Below are 22,142 nucleotides of genomic sequence, written 5' to 3' on the forward strand. Positions count from 1 at the left end.
AGATTTGACAGAATCTGTGTAAATTAGCAGAGATGTTTGAGCATCAATGCATGAATAGTGAAGATTGAAGGGCAAAGCGAGGTTAAAATCAGCTCTGACAAACTGCAAACCCAGAAGATCCACTGTGCTCAGATAAACCCCTTTAACCCACACATCTTGGATTGCCTCTTTTTATGCCTGCTATCTTCTTGAATTCTCCAAGGTGACTTTGTAGATTGCAACCTAAAAATGCCATCATTTGGGGAGGTAAACTTCATTCTGCTGGAAATCCAGCTGCTAAATTATTTGTTATTCAACCCCCTCCAGTAAAACCTTTACATTTTTTCCTTTTGTATAATTGACTTGCCCATTTGAGAGGAACTGGGAGTTGTTGTGTATGTATTAAATAACTAAAAGTGTTTCTACATTTTGAGATTCTATGGGGTCAGAGGTGGGACCATTGTTCAGAATATTTAAGCAATAGTCTTCCATAACCCTTGTTTGATGTGTAATTTGGTTAATGAATTATGATTTAACAATTGTGAAGCCAACACTGTCTGTTTAAAGCTCTGGACAGCGTTTTAAGAAAGTCTGGTCAATTACATTTTGAAATGCGTCCAGCCGTCGCTAAAAATAGCAAGTATGGATCCTGAGACCATCGCCTTCTGTTTCCTTCCACACATTGCAGCAATAGTACAATCCGTCAGGTGATAACCACAGTCTGATGTCGTTTCTAGCAGGGACGAAGTGATTCAGTAGGTGTCAAAAGTGGAAATAAAAGTAGGCTATAGGCTACGTGACGAACTTTACTTCGTGGTCGAGTTTTCTCATCGGTCTTTGGCATCTTTTCGTCGATTAAATAGGTAAGATAAATTATCTTTTATCGGTGTCAGGGCTAAATTTAAGACCTTTCAAAAGTCTAGCCTCGACATTTAGTATGTTTGGCAACTCCAAAGATGCGTTTTCTCGGTGTTCTAAATCATTCAAATGCATCAAATAATTGTATTTCCTGGTAAATAACCATAACTACTGACGTATCCGTTCACATTTAAAATATGATGCGTGTTACAAGTATTAGGCTACTGTTTACAGTTGTTTAAAAAAATTAACAATGTGTTTATTGAGATATTATGCAGATAATATATCCTTATAGTGCCTTATAAAGTAACATAAATGCCTGAGCTTTCTTTGTGAATATTATAACACTTTGCAGTGTCCACTTTGTTAATGAAGTCTGCAAAATATATGAGAAATGTATAGAAAATAGAACAAGTAGCCTACTTAGTTTTACTGTCTCGTAAAATTAGTATTGCAGCATCTCTCTTTCTTGCATGCATCTGACTTAATTCTCTAGCTCATTCTACTGTAACGGTAGAAAACATATATATATATAACAATTAAGGTACATTTCTATAATGTGCAAATGTTTGATTTATTAACTTGTTGTTTTCTGCTTAAAATGTAAATTTTCAAAATGATTTTCAGAAGCACAACGTTTTTAACATTACATTTTTATATTATAATTATATTAGGCAAAATTTCACGAGTGAAAAGGGCCTATATTTGGCCTAAAATTAATGATAGCTAATTGGAATTCAGGGACAACGTGTAGCCTACTTTACTTTAAAATATCAAAATGTTTTGGATACAGTGGGTTTTAGTTCCTTTACATGTAGTGCAGGTGCTATCTCGTGTTTGACTCAATAATATCCTGTTGCTCACACTAATTAGCCTACGTGTTTTACATCAAACCCAGTTTCTGGCAACAGGCTGGTACATGTGCGAATATCTCTCTTACAGTATCAAAAGGTGGTTCCTCAGGTTATTATATCAGCGTTTGCGACCAATGTGTCATAGCTGACGTCAACTGACACTCGGTGGAAGCCCCTCTCCTTCCCTCGCGCTTTTTGTTCTCTGGTTTGCTTCATTCGCGAGGTTTGGTCTTATTTTCATCACCTCGAGCTTCATGCGGGAGCCGTTTTTCTATATCAATGTGCATTAATGTAGGAGACAACGTGGAAGAGATAAGGTGAGATAACCTTGTTGATAACAAAGAGCACTACGCGAAGGTCTGCGCTTGATTGTGACATTGGCGGACTTGTTACTAACCACGCGCTTTGTAAATTCGACTTCTGTTGTCTGTATGTTTAACTGCACTGACGGCTGTTGATAAATGTCGATAGAAGGTACGAGAACCATCACTTTCTCTCTGATGTTTTACTTAAAAAATGTAGACTACTTTTTGTTTATTCACAATGTTTTTCTTACAGAGCTCTTATCTCCTCACCTGGTACCTTTGTTTTGGATTTGCCAAGGATTTTCTAAAGCGTCAGTGGGTATACACGACTGAAGGATTTCGGATTTTAATCTAAATCGGGATCTATACATCCAAACTGGGATCTATGAGCGGAAAAGTGGCTAAGTCTAAAGAAGAAAAGGATGCTTCAAAGGGTAAGAAGAGTCTTAAACGCCTCGATAGCTCACCGTGCATCACAGAATTAAAGCGACCGTGAGCTCATTCATCTCCCACTCGTTGCATCGTTACCCAATTGAGACAACATAAAAGCATTACTGGAAATTGGCCTAAATATATCTGAAACGTTGGTCTAGGACAAACGTTTATGCTAATATATACACAATAATACAACATAATGAATGATTAGCAGGTCCGCCGAGTAGGAAAAACTGCCGCCATAAAGATTGAAAATCAGCATGCCATTCAGTCTTTTTTTTGTTGCGGAGATGAACTATTGAGCTGTCGCTTTAACGTAGCCTGTAATAAAAACAATGCTTAATCTGTTGAAAGTCCCTTTTATGTTTTCTTCCTTGCACATAAGGTAAGTAGGAGTAACTATTCAAATAGGCTATTTATCACATTTGCGACGATCTGCGCTGTGATGACGCTCAATCGTTTGTTTGGGTAGCTACTGCGCAAATGACCTATTGCGTAAAAACGAGCTTCTGCATGTCTCTGGAACAGCCGCGCTTTAGCGGGATGTAAACTGGCCAGCCATTGCCATGGAGACAAAGGGGCTACAGGGTTGCCAAAGAAACCTCCGCACGATTAATTGATGTGCATGCTGTCTGCCTATGGGGTTTTTATTTCAGTTTAACGACATGAATATGCTGTGGTCCTTTGTTCCGGCTGATGAAAACCAACAGTATAATAGTCTGATAAACCCTAACTTTATAGCAAGCAACTTTAGAACATATTTCACGCAATCAAATCTATCTTGCCCTAATAAAACGTTTTGTAGAGTGACTTTCCATCTCATAGATCTTTCTTTTGTGAAGTTTAATTATTTGATTATTCCATATAGGCTTACTGATAAATCTAGTGTTGATCAGAAGCTGAGTGATAACTTTATACTTAATAATGGAAACTATTGTTATAACAAAATATAAGAAAAATAGATAAAAACGTGCATGAAGAAAAGATAGGTAGAGAAGAATTAACAGACAGACCATAATCTTGGCATAATGGAAATTGAAGCATATCCTTTTGTTATTGTTTATAGTAAATGCACAGCAGACTTTGTTGAAAACCGACAGGGCTTAATTTTTCTTGAGCTTTTCTTAATTTTTTTTAGGCAGCATTTGTCAAAGCATTGTACGTGACTCATTCACTCAGCACGTCGGCTTTCATCTTATTTGTTTTGAGCTATTATGAAACACATTGCAGTGGCTGCCTCTACAACAATAAAACTTTTAGGATTCCATTTACTTTGGGATTCTCCCCACCACTTATTCGTTTGTTAGTTACCCTAGATTTAACATGTGAAAGGTTTTCTGCACTCTGTATCAGCATGAGCAGTGTTGTCATTGAGATCCTTTTTGTTTTTGTAGAAACTGTCACATCATTGACACATTGTGTGGTCACCAAATACACTGTTAAATAGATGTTGGCATTTGTTGCATTAAGGGTTATTTCTACTTAAACTTAACTATAAAAATGCTTTTATCTGGTGTTGCCAAATGATGTCAGGTTGATCCAGTCATATAAACTGATAATATTGACTTAAAGCAGTTAATTTAGATCTTAGTAGTTAATTTACAGAAAGTACTTTAATCACAGATTTGATTACGTTGTATTGGCATGACTATTGGAAAAGTGCCAAGGTGTAGCGACAGTGTGCAAGCTTTTGACACATTGGAGTTGTATTGATCACGTTAGCGATGCAAGTTTGAATCTGGCCTAAAAAATGCCCACAGATTGCATTCCTCTTCTCTCTCTCTCTCATTTTTTCCCTGTTTATCTTTACTTTCTCTCTAATAAAAGAGCATAAAACTCCAAATGAACAATGTAAACTATACTCAAAGTATCGAGTCTATTATGATTTTAGCCATACGTGTCTTATTTATGGCTTGATAAATGCCAGTCTACCCTAGCACTGTAATTTAGGCCGGTGGTGCTGAAAGCTCAAGGGCACATGCTAATTAGCTGGAGGATGAATGCCACAGGCTCTGGACTGGCTGAGCAGGGCTCACAAGTCTTTTTATATTTTTTTGCAGATGAATTAATCTCCAGGTCAAATGCAATGCCAAATCAATAGGCACCCAGGGCATAATTTAGAGAGGCTTCATTAATCACAAAGCAGCAGATGCTTTAATATTTTTGTGCCCTGGTCTGACACCTGTGCCAATCTTTTTGGCACGGCAGCACCCCGACTGCTTCACATCCAAATTCACTGATGGTGTGACTGAAGGTGAAAAAAAACATACTGTCTTGATCTGGACCCAAGTAAATGAAATGGCTGGATAGGTCTTGTGTATAAAGAGCTGTTTTGTACAGTTCTGTGTTTCAGTAGATTAAATGCTGAGTTCTTTAAGTTCCAGAATTATAGTATCACATAATTAAGCAGTTTCACAAAGACAAGACTGATGTTTACTGTTCAGACAGTTTTAAAATAATAAGATAATTCGATTTCTACTTTGATAATTAGAAGGGAAAAAAACAATTTATTTGAAATGGAAATATTGTGTAACATGTAATGTCTTTATAGTCACTTTTATTCAGTTTAATATGCTGGGGTACTCAACTGATTTCTTTCTTTCTTTCTTTCTTTTTTCCTTATCCCAAAATTTCTCCATCAGTTAAGGTAGTTTGCTTCCACATTTTAGTGCTTCGATTTAGTGTGGAACAATTCAAACACAGACTCTCCATTATCACAGTGACCCAGTGTTGTTGTATTAAGTATTTAATTTAGTAAGCAGATTATGTTGCACAATTCTCTGCCAGAATCGTAATGATTTTTGAAGGGTCTGATGTTTCTATAGTAAGTGTTTTGTGAAGGCTGTGTAAGGACAGTGTGATTCAGGACAGTACACATTGTAGTCTACAGCTTCCTCAGCGCTGACAGAAATCTCAGCGTGCAGCCCTAGAGCAAGACTCCATCTGCATTAGAGAGCTGTCACTCTGCATCTCCGCCTTGCGCTCTGAAATGTTTGGGAATGTCGCTGGCCTGTCTCTATAGCTGTTCCCTCCACATCGTAAATGACGGCCGTGCTGGTGAAAGCAGCACGATTAGTGCTTTCTGATTGGCTGGCCGTTTCTCGCTTTAGCTTGATCTCCAGCTCCTCACAAGACCCCATCGCTTGTCATAACAGCAGCCTTAAAACATGCCTGAAAAGAAATAAAAAAATGCAAAATGCAAATCTTGGTTTTGTTTTGTTTTGGAGAACAGTCATTCTATTTCAGAGTGCCTCTTCTTGATTTGGCAATTTGTCTGAACCGAGCGTTATGCTTTTTTTTCTTTCTTTTTTTTAGTTCTAGTGGGATGCATATTAATGCTGGAATTGGTATTCAAGCAAATCATAATTATGTCACCTTCATACATATGAGAGCACAAAGTAGCCAGGTGAGTCATCTTAATTAAATGCTGTGACCTTAAATTCTTCAAATAACTTTGGTGATGTGAGTGGAGCAGTAATCTAGATAGTTCTGAAGGTGACTGAAGGGACTTTGGGGTCTGAGCTACCCTCTTTTAGTTCCTGTGGAAATCAGCTTTGCTTCAGATGGCAATTTATAAATTATAGGTCACATCGCTCAGATCAGAAGGTCTGTTCTCTTTTTCCAGTCTCAGCCTCAATGTGTAGGCCCACTCGCTGACCCACTGATGCATATATTGCTCTGATCTGGCAAGGTCTTATCTGACTGGCTGTCTTTGTGCAACTTCTGGAAGTAAAGGACACACATGATTTTATAATCTGCCTGGCAAGTCCTATTATTACATTCCATCTATTTTATTGGGATATGTATTTTAGGCTAAATATCTCCTAAACGACATATAATACAAACATGACATAATTTTTTTTGACCAGCCCTTTTTTTACTGTTAATTTGTCATTAGAATAATTTGGATGTTTTAATATGTCATGCCAGTACTGAGTTCACAAAAAAGTTTAATTTATAAGAGAAAAAATAATTGATGAGAAGTAAATGGCAGAGAGAAAGAGAGGGAGTGTGACCCTAAATGGTCTATTGTGCTGGAGTTTTCATATTATGACTGATGACAGCAGTGGCCTAGTGATGGTTGTAATGGGATTTATGCAGCAATGCATTTATGGGGATTAAAACCCAATCAGTCTTTCTGTGTTGTGCATGTAGGCCAGTGCCGCACATCCTCTAAACGGAAATATTCAACCTCTTCAAGTTCCTCCACTCCATTTAGTTATAATGAAGCCTTTAATGGTGAGGATATTCAGCAATTTTGTATTTAATATTTTCCTATCTGTATCTGGTGTGTTGTAGATTTCTTAGAGAACAGTATGTCGGGTATTATTTTCAGGTGAATCATAATCCCTGAAATAATCATGATCACAATCATGTCTTACTGATCTAGTTATCTGTATTATATTGTTGGTTCTTTCATTACACTAATGGCTTGATTCAGGGACAGGGTTTTTTGTAGGTGTGGGATTACGTGGCAATTCAGGATTTTGGATTACAGGTCTGAATGGAATTGTTTGAGATTTAGAAATGCTTTTTCATGCCATTTGTTGATCTAAAGATAAGCTGCTTCTTTTAGTGTTATTTTTGTACAATGCACCTTTTATGTTGCCCTTTGAGTTTTGATGAACAATTGGGCAGTTCAGAGGACAGTAACATCATGGAATTTTTGCAGCAAGACTTATCCACAAACCATTGTGGATTGCTGTGTCACAATTCAGAGGCCGCATTCGAAGGCTGTTTGTTTTCTGGGCAATGATGGATACAACAGATGGATCCTTCACAGCCTACCCTACCCCAGAATTCTTTGCGGGCTGGTGACAACATTTGTTTTGAGAGAAATTGCTGGATCATACTCAAATATATAATATACAGAGCTGTATCAACACAGAAAACTCCAAAGGCATGCCTTCAGTTGAAGAGAACCCAATTATATATTATGAAATTGTATATAAACGAATTTTATTTAAGTTTCATGATTGTTTTCCCCATTGATTTATCTACACTATTTTGATCAAGCAATAGTCCTATTCAAAAACATTTTCCAATTTTTTTTGTTATTGTTTGATTGAATTAAAATAATGCTAATATATTTAATGAGAGAAACCAATGGCTACCATTTTTTCATCTGCAGAACAAAGTAAATATCCACCCACTGAATGTAGCCCCTGAAAAATGGTACATTCCCCCTCAGTTTGTAGCCCTGGTGACCACTCTGCCTGCCTCTTATGGTTTTCATGTACAGAAATGGACCTAGGTGAACATTTTTAGACAAATTTGTTTTTGAACCTTGTTTTGTTTTCAGACATTTGTTTGTAACATTCAAAAAAGTCCAGTACAAATGTTACAGTTGTGACAAGAAAAATCATCCATATAGGTTAGACGTCCTATTTAACATCACATGACCTTCGCAGGCTTCAAAGGTGTGGACTTTAAAGTCTGTCCTTGGAAGGATGCAGCCTCTGAATTGGGATGCAGCTAATTAGTTTTCACATTGATTGTATGCACAAGCCATAGGTGTGCTGGCCTCCAGACAAACTTTTTGCCTTGGTTGCACTGGTGCACTAGCACAAAATGTAGGTGCGCCCAAAAATTTCCCTGGCTCGCGCCACCTTTAACACCTTTAACACCTTTAAATTACATAATATATGCAATTACACAGGAATTAAAAGGAGAACAATGCTTTGAACATTAGCCTACTATTTCCTGTACACAGGAAACACGCACGCGCGCCCTCGGATCAGTCGGACGTAGTGGTGTACAAGAGGTAAAAACAATATAAATACTGTTCGTTTTCTCACACAAACCGCTCTTTTCGTGTCTTAGGCCATCAGTGTGTACTTACGATGGGGGATTGTTTAATTTGGATTTCTCTGTGTATGCTCTTTGAGGTGGTGACCATAGACCTGCATTATGTGAGGCACAGACAAGAACGGTTTGACCTAAAATGATCAAAATGAAGCGAGTTTACCCGCCACAACTCAAAATCACCCGCATTTGGCTGGTGGAGGGTGCTAATTTCCACTTTCTTATTTGCGAATCAAACATTTCTCCACAAAACTTAGTTCACGCTCTAACGAAATGCCCTTTTGCGCGCTCAAAATATGATCTTGTGTGCGCAGAATTGTGGCAGAATAGTAAGCCCATAGCTGAGCGAATACAATGACGTTAGGTGAACCGGTCCGACCTAGGAAAAGTGTTAGGTGCACCCTTACAATTTTGGCACATGTGCGACCAAATGAGTGGCACTCTGGAGCCCTGGTGTGCTGAGTCCAGAGTGACCTAAGGTTCTAAGCTGCACTTAAAGACCAACTGTGCTGAAAATCTAGTTTTTAATGTTGTTTATGTCTGTGTGTTGTCTTAATAAGCTTTAAGACAAATCATCTGAAAATTCATCAGTCAACACCATTGATGAGTATTTTCTCCTTAAAACTGCAGTGAACCAAAGAGTCTCAAACTGTCTGTTTTCTACCGTCACAAACGTAACAATCCCGTCAACGTGCAGGTCGGAGCTTTTCCACAGTGAGCATAAGAACATCTTCAAGAAAGGACAGGCAAAATCAGGTACCTATAGCAATATAGCCGGTGAATTATGTATATGATGTATTATGATGTTATGATAAATTGTCTTTCTGACTATCATGTTCAAAAGCGTTTCTAGGGATGCTGATATTTTGAAGACAGTCTGACTGTACTTGTGTAAATTGTATTGAGATGGTGAATAGAAACATGGCTTGTAACATTAGCGACACATTATTAGTTTTATAACTTCACAACTTTTACTTGCACTGATATAGCAACATTTTAATTTTACTTTTAATTGTCCTCTTTCATAGACAGTGCTTTTCCTCTTAAATTTGTTTAAATTCTTCATATTGTTCAATACCGTAATATTAAAAACAATATTAGTTTGTTCAACTACCATCATGGTACGGACCCCTGGTGTGCTGCTGGCAACTAACAACGAGCTCTTGGTTGTATCTCTCGTGGTCATTTTTTTTTGTAATTTGTCATCTTAAATTCTAGAAAGGAGAAATTCTGCTCAGATTTGTTGCATTTTTTGTGTGAATTTACAAGATGTAAAAGCTTGTCTAAAAGTTGTTCAGTGTTTTTTTATTTTTCGGTGAACATTCCCTTAAAGGTCCCGTTCTTCGCGATTCTATATCGAAAATATATATATTTTAAATAAATTATTATTCTCTGACAGGTTTTATAACCTGTGACAGAAAACAAAAGAGATTTGAGTTTTGATTTGGACTCATTTCAAAAGGCTCAGTCTTGGACTCTGTGTGAACATGTCTGAGACAAACCAGCATAAATGCAGTTGTTTGTCTCAACAAGTAAAAACCTTGTGGCTGTAATGGAGAATGTGGTCATTTTTTTTTAGCTGAAAACATAAATGAGTTCTTAGACATCAGACAGGCTTTAGCTGCTTCTAACAAGGTCACGCAGTACATTCATAATACATCTTAGATATGGTATATGTAATAAAACTTTCATTCGACTCTTGCAGTTTAGTTTTATTTTTGCTCCCCAGAGCAAGAATAATCCTTGCAGCTACAGAAACACTACCAAGTGCATAATTACTGTGACGCTGTTTCCTATGTGATGTCCAGTGATCCGTGTCACCTGCACCGACAAATATTTTACCTCAGTCACGCATGAAATTTCAAGTATAGTGGCTGTGGTTCAGTCCTAAAACCATCACGGCACATTGTTGATTTATGTACATGTGTCAGTGACACCCTGAGCTGGCTGCTCGGCCTCTGTGAATATTGTGTTCTGTTTAATTACACTTCCCCCAGGCCTGAACGTGGCCGCTTAATGGGATTTAATTTTCAGCTGTAAAGCCTACGAAAGACAAGTTGTTTGTGAATTAGCGGTCAGGTTTCTCACTCAGTGATTGACAAGTTCATCGTTATCAAATTAAGGCAATGACTCTCGTCTTTGCATTTCATATTAAGGCAATGACTCTCATCTTTGCATTTCATAAGCAACAAGTACTTGGTAGTGGTTTAAGATGCCTTGTTTTGGTTCTCACTGGTTAATGTCAAAAATGTAATTAAATATGCACTTATTGTTTCAGAGTAAAACGTGGCACTGTTCTTTCATATACGGGCAATTAATGATATGGTGTTTGCACCTTCTAAGAGTTGCTTGGTTCACAGTAAATGCTGCTTTAAACAAACTTTTGCACGAGTTTGGGTCGTTTATCACATGCCTTTGGAAATGCAACGTGACAGCCATCTTCACAAACTTGATGTTTTAAACAAAATAGAATTGTGTCTTTATGTGGGTGCATGTAGGGGCTTGAAAATATTTTTCAATACAAAAGGGGGGTCCAACAGGAAAAGGTTGGAAACCACTGGTAGGCCTATAGAGAAAGGAAAATATCTGTAAGAGCATTTGTAATTCTGGTTACCCCAAATTAAAGTTATTAAAAGACAACAAGTCAAGTCATTCTTGTATCATTAATGAAAATTCTCATTGGCCATTTGGTTCCAGCTGATTTTGTTTGTAGCGCAGGGCTAAAGAGCTAACCAAGTGTGTGTGTGTGTGTGTGTGTGTGTGCGTGTGTGTGCGCATGTGTGTCACATGTTAATGGTCTGTTTCCAGGTATAGGCTGTTGAGGATTAGTCATTGTTCTGATCATGAACAAATTAAAGCTGGCCAAATTACAACAGGGAGGTAATAAAGCCTAACAGGGCTTGTGACGACACAGACTGCCCCTTGAAAAGAGCATTAGGGGTCAGTGGAGGAAAAATAATTGATAGCAGTTATCTGTGATGGATGTAGGGTGTACCGCTTTGTGCCTGAAATGGCTTGGGTTAGGGCCATGACAGTCTCTCAGACACAAAATGGGGCACGTTTACCAATGTTTATAAATGCAGTATGGATGGTTTCTGATTACATATAGACATCTATTCTTTACATGTAGAGTGTGTTGAATCTCTCAGTGTCTCTCTTTACAATTTGTTCAGTAGGAATGATTAGAGAGGCCTGCGTGCCTTCATAAAGTCTCAATTAGTCCACAGTTTGACACCATTCTGGCCAGAGCAAACATTACCTTAATTTGTACTCTTAGGGTCTGGCACCACTTCCAGCAAGACTGCTGTGGAGGTAAATACTCTGCACTTTCTGGCTGGATTTCTATTTTCAAGACTTAAAGTAGCATTAGTAGCTATATAGCTTTAGCTTCAAGCAGCTAAAGTGTAGGCACACTTTACTGTCCATGTCCAGAAAGCTAATAAAAACATCATCAAAGTAGTCTATATGTGACATCAGTTAGTTAATTAGGATCTTTTGAAGCGTCAAAAATACATTTTGGTACAAAAATAACAAAAACTACGACTTTATTCAGCATTGTCTTCTCTTCCTTGTTTGTGTTCAATTCTCAAATAAAGATTCAAACGGTTATGAATCAGTAAATCAATCAATGATTCGGATCGCCAGTGTCACGGGATTTCAGCAGTTTGGCACGCGATCGAAATCATGAATCAATACGCTGATTCATGACCGTTTGAATCTTTATTTGAGGATTGAACACAAACAAGGAAGAGAAGAGAAGACAATGCTGAATCAAGTCGTAGTTTTTGTTATTTTTGGACCAAAATGTATTTTCGATGCTTCAAGAGATTCTAATTAACTAACTGATGTCACATATGGACGACTTTGATGATGTTTTTATTCCCTTTCTGGAGATGGACAGTATAGTGTGCCTAAACTTAGATACGCTCTCTGACTAAATATAAAATATCTTAAAGATGAACAGCTCTTACTGGTGGGGAACGACATTAAGGTAAGTCATTAATGACATCGATTTCATTTTTGGGTGAACTAACCCTTTAAATGTTGTGGACTGGTAAACACTTCAGAAGTTGAATGTAATTTTGTCATTGAGATCTCTATTTTTGTTTTATAAAATGCAGAAGATGGTCTGTAAACGACTTTGAGTGTGCTGTCTAAATTTCAGATTAGCTGGTCATCTGTCACAGGACTAATGCATGTGCTCTTTGCATCTCTGATTTGAATGCTATTGAACACATTGATCACTGGGGTTACGCGATCAACATGGTTGTTGCATTCGATTGCTGAAACACATAGTTCTTCCTGTAGAGAGGTGGAGTCCGCAGCAGACACATGGCTTGCAATTAGATGTATTTTATTTAAGTCCAGGGATACTTCTTTAGGCTGATTGCTGTGGCAGCACTTTTTTTAAACTTCTCATTTGACTTTCCAGTAGTTTATTTCAGGTTAACCCAAGTGCAATCACTCTATTTTATTTCCTTTTGGAGTGATTTAAATTCCACAAGATTTAAAGAGAATGCAATGAATCTCCATCTACCTTGTTATTGTGCTATAATGACATTTAGATGAGTGATGAGCTCTCAAGTGCTTGGGGGTTGCTGTTTACATCGTTTCTCAAATGTCTGAAAAATGTTGTAGATACTCAGGCTTTTGCATGTACGTATACCAAAATTATTTTGTGTACACTGACATCCACTTCTGTGTCTTCAAGCTCAGTCTTATCTATGACAGACTCATGAAGAAGAATGGAAATAAAAGTGAGGATGACAGCTTCTAAAAATAACGTCGCTCTTGTTCTCTGAAGCACACGATTTCACAGTGACAATTATGAGGTGTGTGTGTATATGCTTCAGTGTTAGAAGGAACTCACGCACGAACGCACGCACGCACGCACGCACGCACGCACGCACGCACATGCATCTAGTTCAATATCTTTGTGGGGACTCTCCAAAGACTGCTATTACTAAACCTACCCATCATAGGAAACAATCAGCATCTTTACTTGCATATAGTTTATTTTTTTACTTTTTTTTTCTTTTTTTTTTACTTACATTTGGTCCCCCGACAATGTAATATAAACAAGGACACACACACACACACACACACACACACACACACACACACACACACACACACACACACACACACACATTTTACTTTAATCGAAAACAGAAACAGATGTTTTGAAAAATGTTATGGATGTTCTTTCCATACAATGAAACAGTGAATGGAAATGGGGTCTTTCCATATTTTCACTATATTCCAAGTCTTCTGATGCCGTACATTAGCTTTATTTTAAAATGTATGTTGTTGGTTATTTATTTTTTCTCAGCCCAGCATCACATATTGCTTCTAATCTTTTGGTTTCTCACTGAATATAAATGCATACTCAATTTTGGCCATGACTTTAAAGTAGCTTAAAAAAATACTTTTTTTATTAGATGTCAGTTTTAGCAGTATATGTTTTAATGAATCAAAATATCTTTATGGGATGAGGGCTGTCGCTGTGCTGATCTGTAGCAGTCTCACTACTATACCTCAAGATTTGAATGAATCGGTCAGAAACACTAACATTTTTTAAAACATTTCTGTAAAAATGACAGTTAAAACGTCCTTACCATATATGGTGAAGCATTGGTTTAAAACTTATATTTATATAGCTGCATCAGAAAGCTGAAAAATGCTATTTCCCAGACAGCATAGGAAGACAACTACGAATCCAATGATCATTTCACATCCTGTCCACTGAGAAACCTTGATCTGATTGATTTTTGAAGGCAGCATAGACGTAACCTTCCCTGCCTATGATATCTGGCAATCATGTGCACTCGATTCAGTGACATTGAGCTAAAAATAAAAATATGAAAACTGCTTGGTGCCCATGTTGTGACCAACTTTTTGTCTATGTAATAACATATTATTCACATTTAGTGTAGTAATGCAACGTGTGGTTTTTGAAGTAAAAACTAGGAATTTACATAATTTAGGTTAAAAAAACAACAGCAATATAAGGCCCTGTGTGGACTTTTTTAATTTATGATAATGTAGTGACAAAAGGATGGTGGAGAATTAGAATTTTCAAAGTGAAAAGTAAAAGTAGAATGCTGCAGATCCTAAGCATCATTGAAAAATATTTAGTAAAATGTGCGGTCATTAGCCGCTGCTCCCTGTAAGCGCAACAGTCGGAAGTGAAAGCGAAAGCAAAAATGCAAGCAAGCATGCATTCAAAAGTGAATTATTTTGTATTGATAGAGGCACTTGTTGTCAAATTTAACATTTCCTTACTGTGACATCCAGTGGTTATCAGTACATTTTAAGGTAAAAGCAGATTTTGGTAGGTCAAGTAGATTGGTATATTTATTTACATTATAAAATTTGATGAAATGTTTGTTTATAAGCTGTCCAATATACAGGCAACAATACACCACTCCATAATCCTGAAACATTGACAATGTATTTTTTTCTTTGAATTTCTGGCAACCACAGCTGGCTTTTTTTGACCATAAATTTAACAGTAGATTACACAACATTTTTTGTTGTTGTTGTAAAATTGACTTGTATAATTGCATTTTTGGCAGAAACGATGCTCTCTAAACAGTCCCTCTTTGGAGAGCTGTGACTGTCAGTAAATGCCCAGTGACAGAGACTGAAGCAACTGATTTCATTAAGTCAGGCCCATTAGCTTGTAATGAAGTGCAGCATTTGAAAGGCTGACAGGCTTGTGCTATAAGCCAAGCACACAGTTCAAGAATGACTCTTGTTGTCCTTTGATGTTTTGAGTCAGTGAAGAAGTCTGTGAAAGAAGTCCCAGAACATAGCTAACATGCACCCATTGCAGATGCTCTTTAATGTCCAACTTGTTAAACACAATTAGCAGGGCCCTGGGTACAAACCATCTTGCTGGGCCCCCGTACCAAATACCATAGTGATACCAATGGGTGGGGTATTGCATTTTTATTATTAAAATAACTTAAAAATGTATACAAAATAAGCCATTTGTACATACATTCTATACAAATGTTAGTGCATGTATATGTATGTAGAAAACTGACTTATATGGGGCCCCCTGGCTCGGGCCCGCTCTGTACACCCCCCAATCCATTGAGAGTCTGAAAGTCTAGTTCAGATGTTCCTGACAAAGTGAAAGCACTTCAGTGCATTAGCATGTCTCTGACTGCTGTAGTAGTGTGAGAGGATGTGTGTCTGCAGTTTTGCCAGCAAACTGAGCATGTCTTTGTTTATGTATTTCATATCATCCATTACCTCCATCCTCCTGGACTATCAGCTGAATGTCGCAGATGTCTAAAAGCAATGTTTGGCAGCATTCTAGCATTCTGTCCTTCTCTCTTAAAGTGATTGATCACCCAAATATAAAAATGTCATCATTTACTCAACCTTGTAACTTTTAAACTATTTTTGTAAATAAAATGAAAGTCAAATGGTTCCAGCATTTCAAAACATCTTATTTTGTGTCTACAGGCGAAAGTACGGGTTTGGAACGACATGAGGACAAGAAAATAATGGCAGAACTTTAATTTTAAGGTTGACTGTCCCTTTAAGGCTTGTCCACGGTCCCAGCAAAGGGATCAAGGTTTGGCGGATTAGTATGGTCTTGTATTAGCACCTGCTTGATACAAACTATGGCAGTATAGTATTCCCCCATTAGCCATGCAAAAGTATCTGTATCAGATTGTATTTTGGTAACATGTAAAATGTCTACTGTAAAATTGCCTATATTTAATCGTTACAGAGGCACTTAAAAGTATTGAATGGATTTGTATTGTTTCCTGGCTGCTTTTACCGTCACAGCCCAGGGTTTGGGACTGTACATGTTCTTGTGCTGTCATCGTAGCCAACAATTACATAATTTTCTTGCAGCTCCAAAATGGTTTGTCACATGGCATTCATGTCTCAGGTGACTAGTTCAAAACAATAGTGTTAACACACTGATCCAAACGAAACACAACAGCTGTTTAGTGAGAACAAATAGTCTGAAATAGTCTTTAGAAGAGTGTGTAAAGATGTATTAGTGATAGTCATTGGGTTCACTTATGTGTATACTCTGAGTAAAAAGCAATGAAGCCTCACAAAGCAATGTGTTAACCAGGCTTCCACATAATTGAGCCTTTGCTGTGCTCTGCATCTCTGTCCCTCTCCATTCTCATTCCTGTCTCCTCATCCTAGAGGGTGTGGGATGATTCCTGGTGAGTCCACAGGCTAGATACCTGTTTTGCACTTCTCGGCTTTAGATCGGTCTGACGCCGACGCCTACATGTTGTCAAGGTGGAGGCATTGATGCATATTTGTGCATAATATGATGTGTAACAAAACAGTGCAGCTTTAATCCAAAACCAGAATGTCCAATCCCCTTTCATGCCTCCTTGTTTCATCTCCGTCAGCACCTCTTTTATTAATAATGCAGCCTTGCACTTTCTGTTGTCTGCCATGTTATGTTCTTGTTAAAAGATCCAGCACATTCTATATAAAGACAATAATTTGGCACCGAATGCTGTAAAAAGTGTTGTTTATGCCAGTGCTCTGTATTTAGAGGGACAGTGTTGGTGGATTTCTCTTTGGAGTTTAATGACCGGAGATCCCCTCAGAGAAAAGACAGCTTCTGTGAGGAGCCACACCACAGGACACCGCTTGACACAACTGGAGCTCTGCACACACACACAACACACACATACCTACAGACTGTAAAAAAATATGGACGTAGTGTCCGTGACATCACCCATAGGATTTCAATAAGCCGTGTAAAGTAGAGACGAGCTGGCCGTTGCCATCTTGGCAACTCGTCATCACGAGTCACACCCAGATCACAGAAAATGGGCAAAGAGGCGGGATGTGGGCGGACAGACAGCGGATAAATGGCTATCCACCTGCCACTCAAAGTAACCACATCCTTAATTATGCAGAACTTTAAAGCTTTATATAATGTAAACAAATGAGTTATAAAAAAAAAAATCACCCCCCCCCCCCCCTCGCAGTTGTCATGAAGGGCAAAATTAGACGTATAGACCAAAACCACAATTTGTACCAGGCTGTAAACATGTTTTTTTCTGCTGTAAAGTTGGGAATTTTAGCATGGGGCTCAATGAGATTCTGCTCCCTTCTGGAGCCTGTCCCTAGTGGTCAGTTAAGGAATTACAGTTTAATTGATTTCCGTATTGGCTTCAAGAGAGACCGCGGGAGGTTGCCGCTTGATACCTACACATGCTTTGCATATCTCCGCATACAATAATCGTGTATTACATCATCAGTATTTGAACATGTTTATTAAATATTCTATATATAGGAATTATTTCATATTAAACCTTATTATCATTAAAGGTGCAGTATGTAATATTTCAAAATTCAAAAATACTGGAGAGTTGTTTCCCCTGCCCCCTCTTGCTTGGATTTGGCGTTTGAGGTTTTAATAACCTCATCGTTCATAGAGATGTTTTCATAGAGAGTTCATTTTTCTATGGATGCCAAAGTCTTTTTAGGTTGAGTAGAATCTATGATCTCTGATCCATTTTGTTTGCTTGCTTTCATGGCTGCAACACACTCTCCAACTGGCAACCCCGGGTGTCAAAATGCTATTGGTTAAATTGGCAGTGGGTGGAATCCCACAGACCAAAACAAAAACTATATTCCAACACGGAATGCACATTTTAAAGTACAGTCCCTGACAAAAGTCTTGTTGCTTATCTATTTTCTAGAAATACCTGATATTAACCTGACTTTTAATTAATTAATTGGTGTTAGAAATAGCTCATATGAAAAGCTAAAACCCTCCCAAATGATGTTTAATGCACTGAAATAAATAATTTTCACAGAAAAAATATTTATAATTTAATCAAGACAGAAAGGTCAAATTTTGGCAAGACAAAAGTTTTGTCACCTATACAGAAATGGAACAAATTTACTGCAAATACAAAAATATGTCGGCAAATTAAGTTGTGGTGCTGTGAGATCCAAATTTAATATCTTGTATGACTTCCATGAGCTTGAAGGACTGCATCCATGCGGTTTGGCAAGGATTCATACAATTTATTGATGAAGTCATCAGGAATAGCTAAGAAAGCAGTCTTGCATGCCTCCCAGAGTTCATCAATATTCTTTGGTTTCGTCTTCCATGCGTCTTCTTTCATCCTACCCTACATATGCTCAATGATGTTCATGTCTGGTGACTGGGCTGGCCAATCCTGGAGCATCTTGATCTTCTTCGCCTTGAGGAACTTTGATGTGGAGATGGAAGTATGCGATGGAGCACCGTCCTGCTGCAGAATTTGGCCTCTTTTATGGTTGGGAATATAAGAGGTAGCTAAGATTTCTTGGTATTTTAGACTATTGATGTTGCCTTCCACCCTGCAGATCTCTCGCACACCCCCATACTAGATGTAACCCCAGACCATGATTTTTCCGCCACCAAACTTCACTGTTTTCTGAATCTCGGATCCATTCTGGCTCCAGTAGGTTTCCTGCAATATTTGCAGCGACTGTGGTGTAATTCAACAGAAGATTCATCTGAAAAATCCACCTTCTGCCACTTTTCCAGCGTCCATCCTTTTAGCAGGCTGTGGGCCTTGACAAATGCCACACGGTTTTTCAATTGTCTTTTGTTTAGTGCTGGCTTCTGGGCACTGATTCGACCATGGAGGCCATTTCGAGACAGAATCCGACAAACTGTTCTGGTTGACACAGGGACTTCAGGTGACCAGGTCTTGTGGAGCTCTGCTGCAGTGGAAAATAGGCTGGCCTTGGATTTTTGAGCCAACAAACGGTCCTCTCGAGCAGTTGTCTTGCGGGGTCTGCCTGACCTGGGCTTGTCAAAAACGTCTCCAGTCTCTTCAAATCTTTTTTTTATCCTCTGTACTTGACGCTGAGACACATTAAAGGTGTCTGCCACATCAGCAGTGGATCTGGTCTTCAGCCTCTTGATAATCAAAACCTTAGTCTCAGCGTGAATCTTAGGCATGTTTGCAGAGGTCTAGTTGCAGTTGATGTGAAGGTCTAGCGTACTGGGGTTCTTTTTATACACACTTGAGACCTAATTGATCCATTATTAGTCACATGTGAAGCTCATATGACAAGGCGACAACACCTATGTCTTTGCAAAAATTTAATCAATAGGCTTTACCAAGCTGTGAATATTAGAATACTTTTTGAAAGTTTACTGAAACATTATCACAAAAGCTGGTGGGATTAAAATGAGACATTTCTTTAAATATCTTGATTAGAAATATATTTCAGCGGCACTTTAGGTCAATTTGCACACAAGCGACACGACTTTTGTCAGGGACTGTAGAATAACTGGCTGTAGCATTGTTTTTTTTTTAGAGAAATGTACTTACTCTTTTTAGGAACATAGCATGCTTCCTAAATATCTGCAAACATATTCTGGTATTTGTATGCTTTAGTATACACTTTACACTTGTGTGAGTCTGGTGTTTTAATAACATGTACCGATTCCCTGTTCAGTGCATTGATACACTTAGAATTCATTTAAAAGTGTGAACTGGAACAATGTAGTTTTCAATGTAGCGCTTAATTTAAGAATTTTGCTTCTGCTGTTACTGAACTGGCTCAAAAGAAGAGCTCTAAATCTGGTTTAAGAGTCTGATCACTGCACATGTAGCTCAATGGACAGATGGCCCTTCTGCCATCCTGTCCTGCTGCTTTCCTGTACCCCATCTCTATGTTCTCATCCTGTCCTGGCACACAGAAGGAGTAACACTCTTTGGCCCCAACAGCCCTTTCCTATATTTATCACAGTTTCAAGCTCTTCTTTAGCCTCTGGCATACTATGCTGCATGCCTACACATTGTCTCCAGGTGACCTGACCTATATGAGCTCACCGGACGTTACACTAATTGCCCTGACATGATACTATTCTAGCACGTTCTCCACATAATTATGTTGCGCTATCTGCTGAGCTTGAGAACAGGACTTAGCTTGAACGACAGCGTGTGACATGTAGATGTCGTGAAGCAATCTGTGATCACTTATGCTGAGACAATGGACTTGATTTATTCAGAGGCTGAGGTGGGGTACACGAATGTGCAGGAAAGGTTATTTTTCCAGCCTGCGGAGAAACTGATGACTTTTCGCACACGCTGGCTGCACACTGCAGTCAATGAAACCTAAGGCTGTTAGAGCACCGCGCCGCGCCACGTGTGAGAGAGGGTGAAACGAGTGATAGAATGCAGCTCACATCTTCATGTTTCTGTTTCACATCTTGCTCCTCCTGTATGTTGCCTGTAAACAGAAGACGTGGCAGCAGTTCAGACTGCTTGTAGTGTGGATGTCTCTCTCTTTGCTTCTCTCTCGACTTCCTTCATGGCAGCATCCACTCTAAGCTTGTTTTTGTCTGTGCATGTTATAGCACATACATAATATTTAAGAACCTCACACTCTTGCATCACCCATATGAAGGATGTATTGTAAAGGTTATTATTATATTTAGATATATTTTAAATAGTGTAATATGTAAAAATTTTCAGTAAAATATCCAAAAACCACTAGGCCAGTGTTATATATTTTGTTCGATTGAGTACGTACAATATCCCAAATGTTTCCAACCATTTGTAAATCAGAAATCAGAAAATTGCTATTTTAACCAAGGATGTCTGAGGGAGTTGCCTGTCAATTGCGTCATATCTGCGTTACCCTCGGATTCCGGTTTTATTTGCTGGAAACGCTTTACTCTCTCTGCAGTGTGCAACAATTGTCAGCAGCAGCTGCTGAGTGAACGCACAAAGTAACGTCATAATATCTTTTTAAACACACTCAAATGTAAATGTATAATTTGATAAACAGAGCTGCGTTGCATCATACTAATGACCGGAAAAGTGGAAATAGCGCCTAGGACTGTGGCATAATAAAAGTCCCGCTGCTCACAAGGCGTGTTGCGTTCGTCTTATTAACAATCGCTCCCGTGGCCTTGCTCAGCTCTACAACACTCAGTCCTGCTCTGCTTCATTCTACAGTAACATTAATAATATCATCCATGAACATAATTTCGGCCAGAGTCCTACCCCGATTATTTTCCACTGGCTCAGAGGTGAAGACTACGTCCCAAGATTCTGCACTCAAACTTGGCGTCATCAAACCACGCCTTTTCTTTTTATTAGGCGCCCGCTAGCGGACGGATAAATTACATCTTTAATGTCTCAGGTGTCTCAGTATTTCTGTCACGTGTCAGATCAAAATTCCTAACAGATCATTTAATATACCATTTTGAAAATGGCAATTTTTAGATTGGAAAAAAAAATTGCTGTTTTGTGTGTCTTCTTTAAATGCAAATTAACTGCTTCTCCCCACCCAAGAGGGTGGAGTTGTCACAGCTCGCGAACATACGAATGAAAACAGAAACACCATTTTGATCATGTCTATTGCGGACACCTCACATGACATTGCAGTTCTTTATCATCATGAAATATTATCATCTGCATGCTTTTTAAAGCCTTATCACTCTCAATTTCAGCACACACCCAACGCATGTGCACAGACAGCTCAGCTGGATGTTGGTGCGTCCGTGAGTAGGCTATTAAACTAGACTAATTCTCTTTCATGTTTTATTGCAATTAAACTGTCAAATGCACACAAGGTTATGTCAGAAACACACAAAGTTCACATGAAAACAAAGAAAATGTCTGTGCACGTATGCAGCAATTACACACTGTAAAAAATGTACTGTAGAATTTACAGGAATTTACTGGCAAAAATGTTGCCAATAAAATCCTGTAAAAATGTTATTTATTGCTGTAAAATTGATTACAGCATAATACTGCAAATCAGTTTACAGCTAATTAGTGTATGTGAAATACAGTAATTTTTAGTGTTTTTTACAGTAAAATTGAATTAAACTTGTATTTTATTTTACAGCAATATTTTGTATTTTCACTAAAGTACAGTA

General features: G+C 38.3%; 1 protein-coding gene across 4 annotated transcripts in view; it reads left to right on the top strand.

Moving 5' to 3' along the window:
- Window positions 1-709: 709 nt before the first annotated feature.
- Window positions 710-22,142, top strand: part of fgf13a (fibroblast growth factor 13a) — a 163,353-nt gene continuing 141,920 nt past the window's right edge. Inside the window, exons 1-2 of one of the 4 annotated variants that reach the window (XM_067457625.1) lie at window positions 710-842; window positions 2,250-2,430. In XM_067457625.1, the coding sequence (XP_067313726.1) occupies window positions 2,382-2,430 (49 nt within the window). In that variant the 5' untranslated portion in view covers window positions 710-842; window positions 2,250-2,381. Of the gene's footprint in view, window positions 843-1,826; window positions 2,166-2,249; window positions 2,431-22,142 lie in introns of those variants that run through there. The other 3 variants (XM_067457623.1, XM_067457624.1, XM_067457627.1) reach the window with 3 other exon arrangements.

This window comes from Pseudorasbora parva, chromosome 11 (assembly GCF_024679245.1).
Source record: "Pseudorasbora parva isolate DD20220531a chromosome 11, ASM2467924v1, whole genome shotgun sequence".
Lineage (NCBI taxonomy): Eukaryota > Metazoa > Chordata > Actinopteri > Cypriniformes > Gobionidae > Pseudorasbora > Pseudorasbora parva.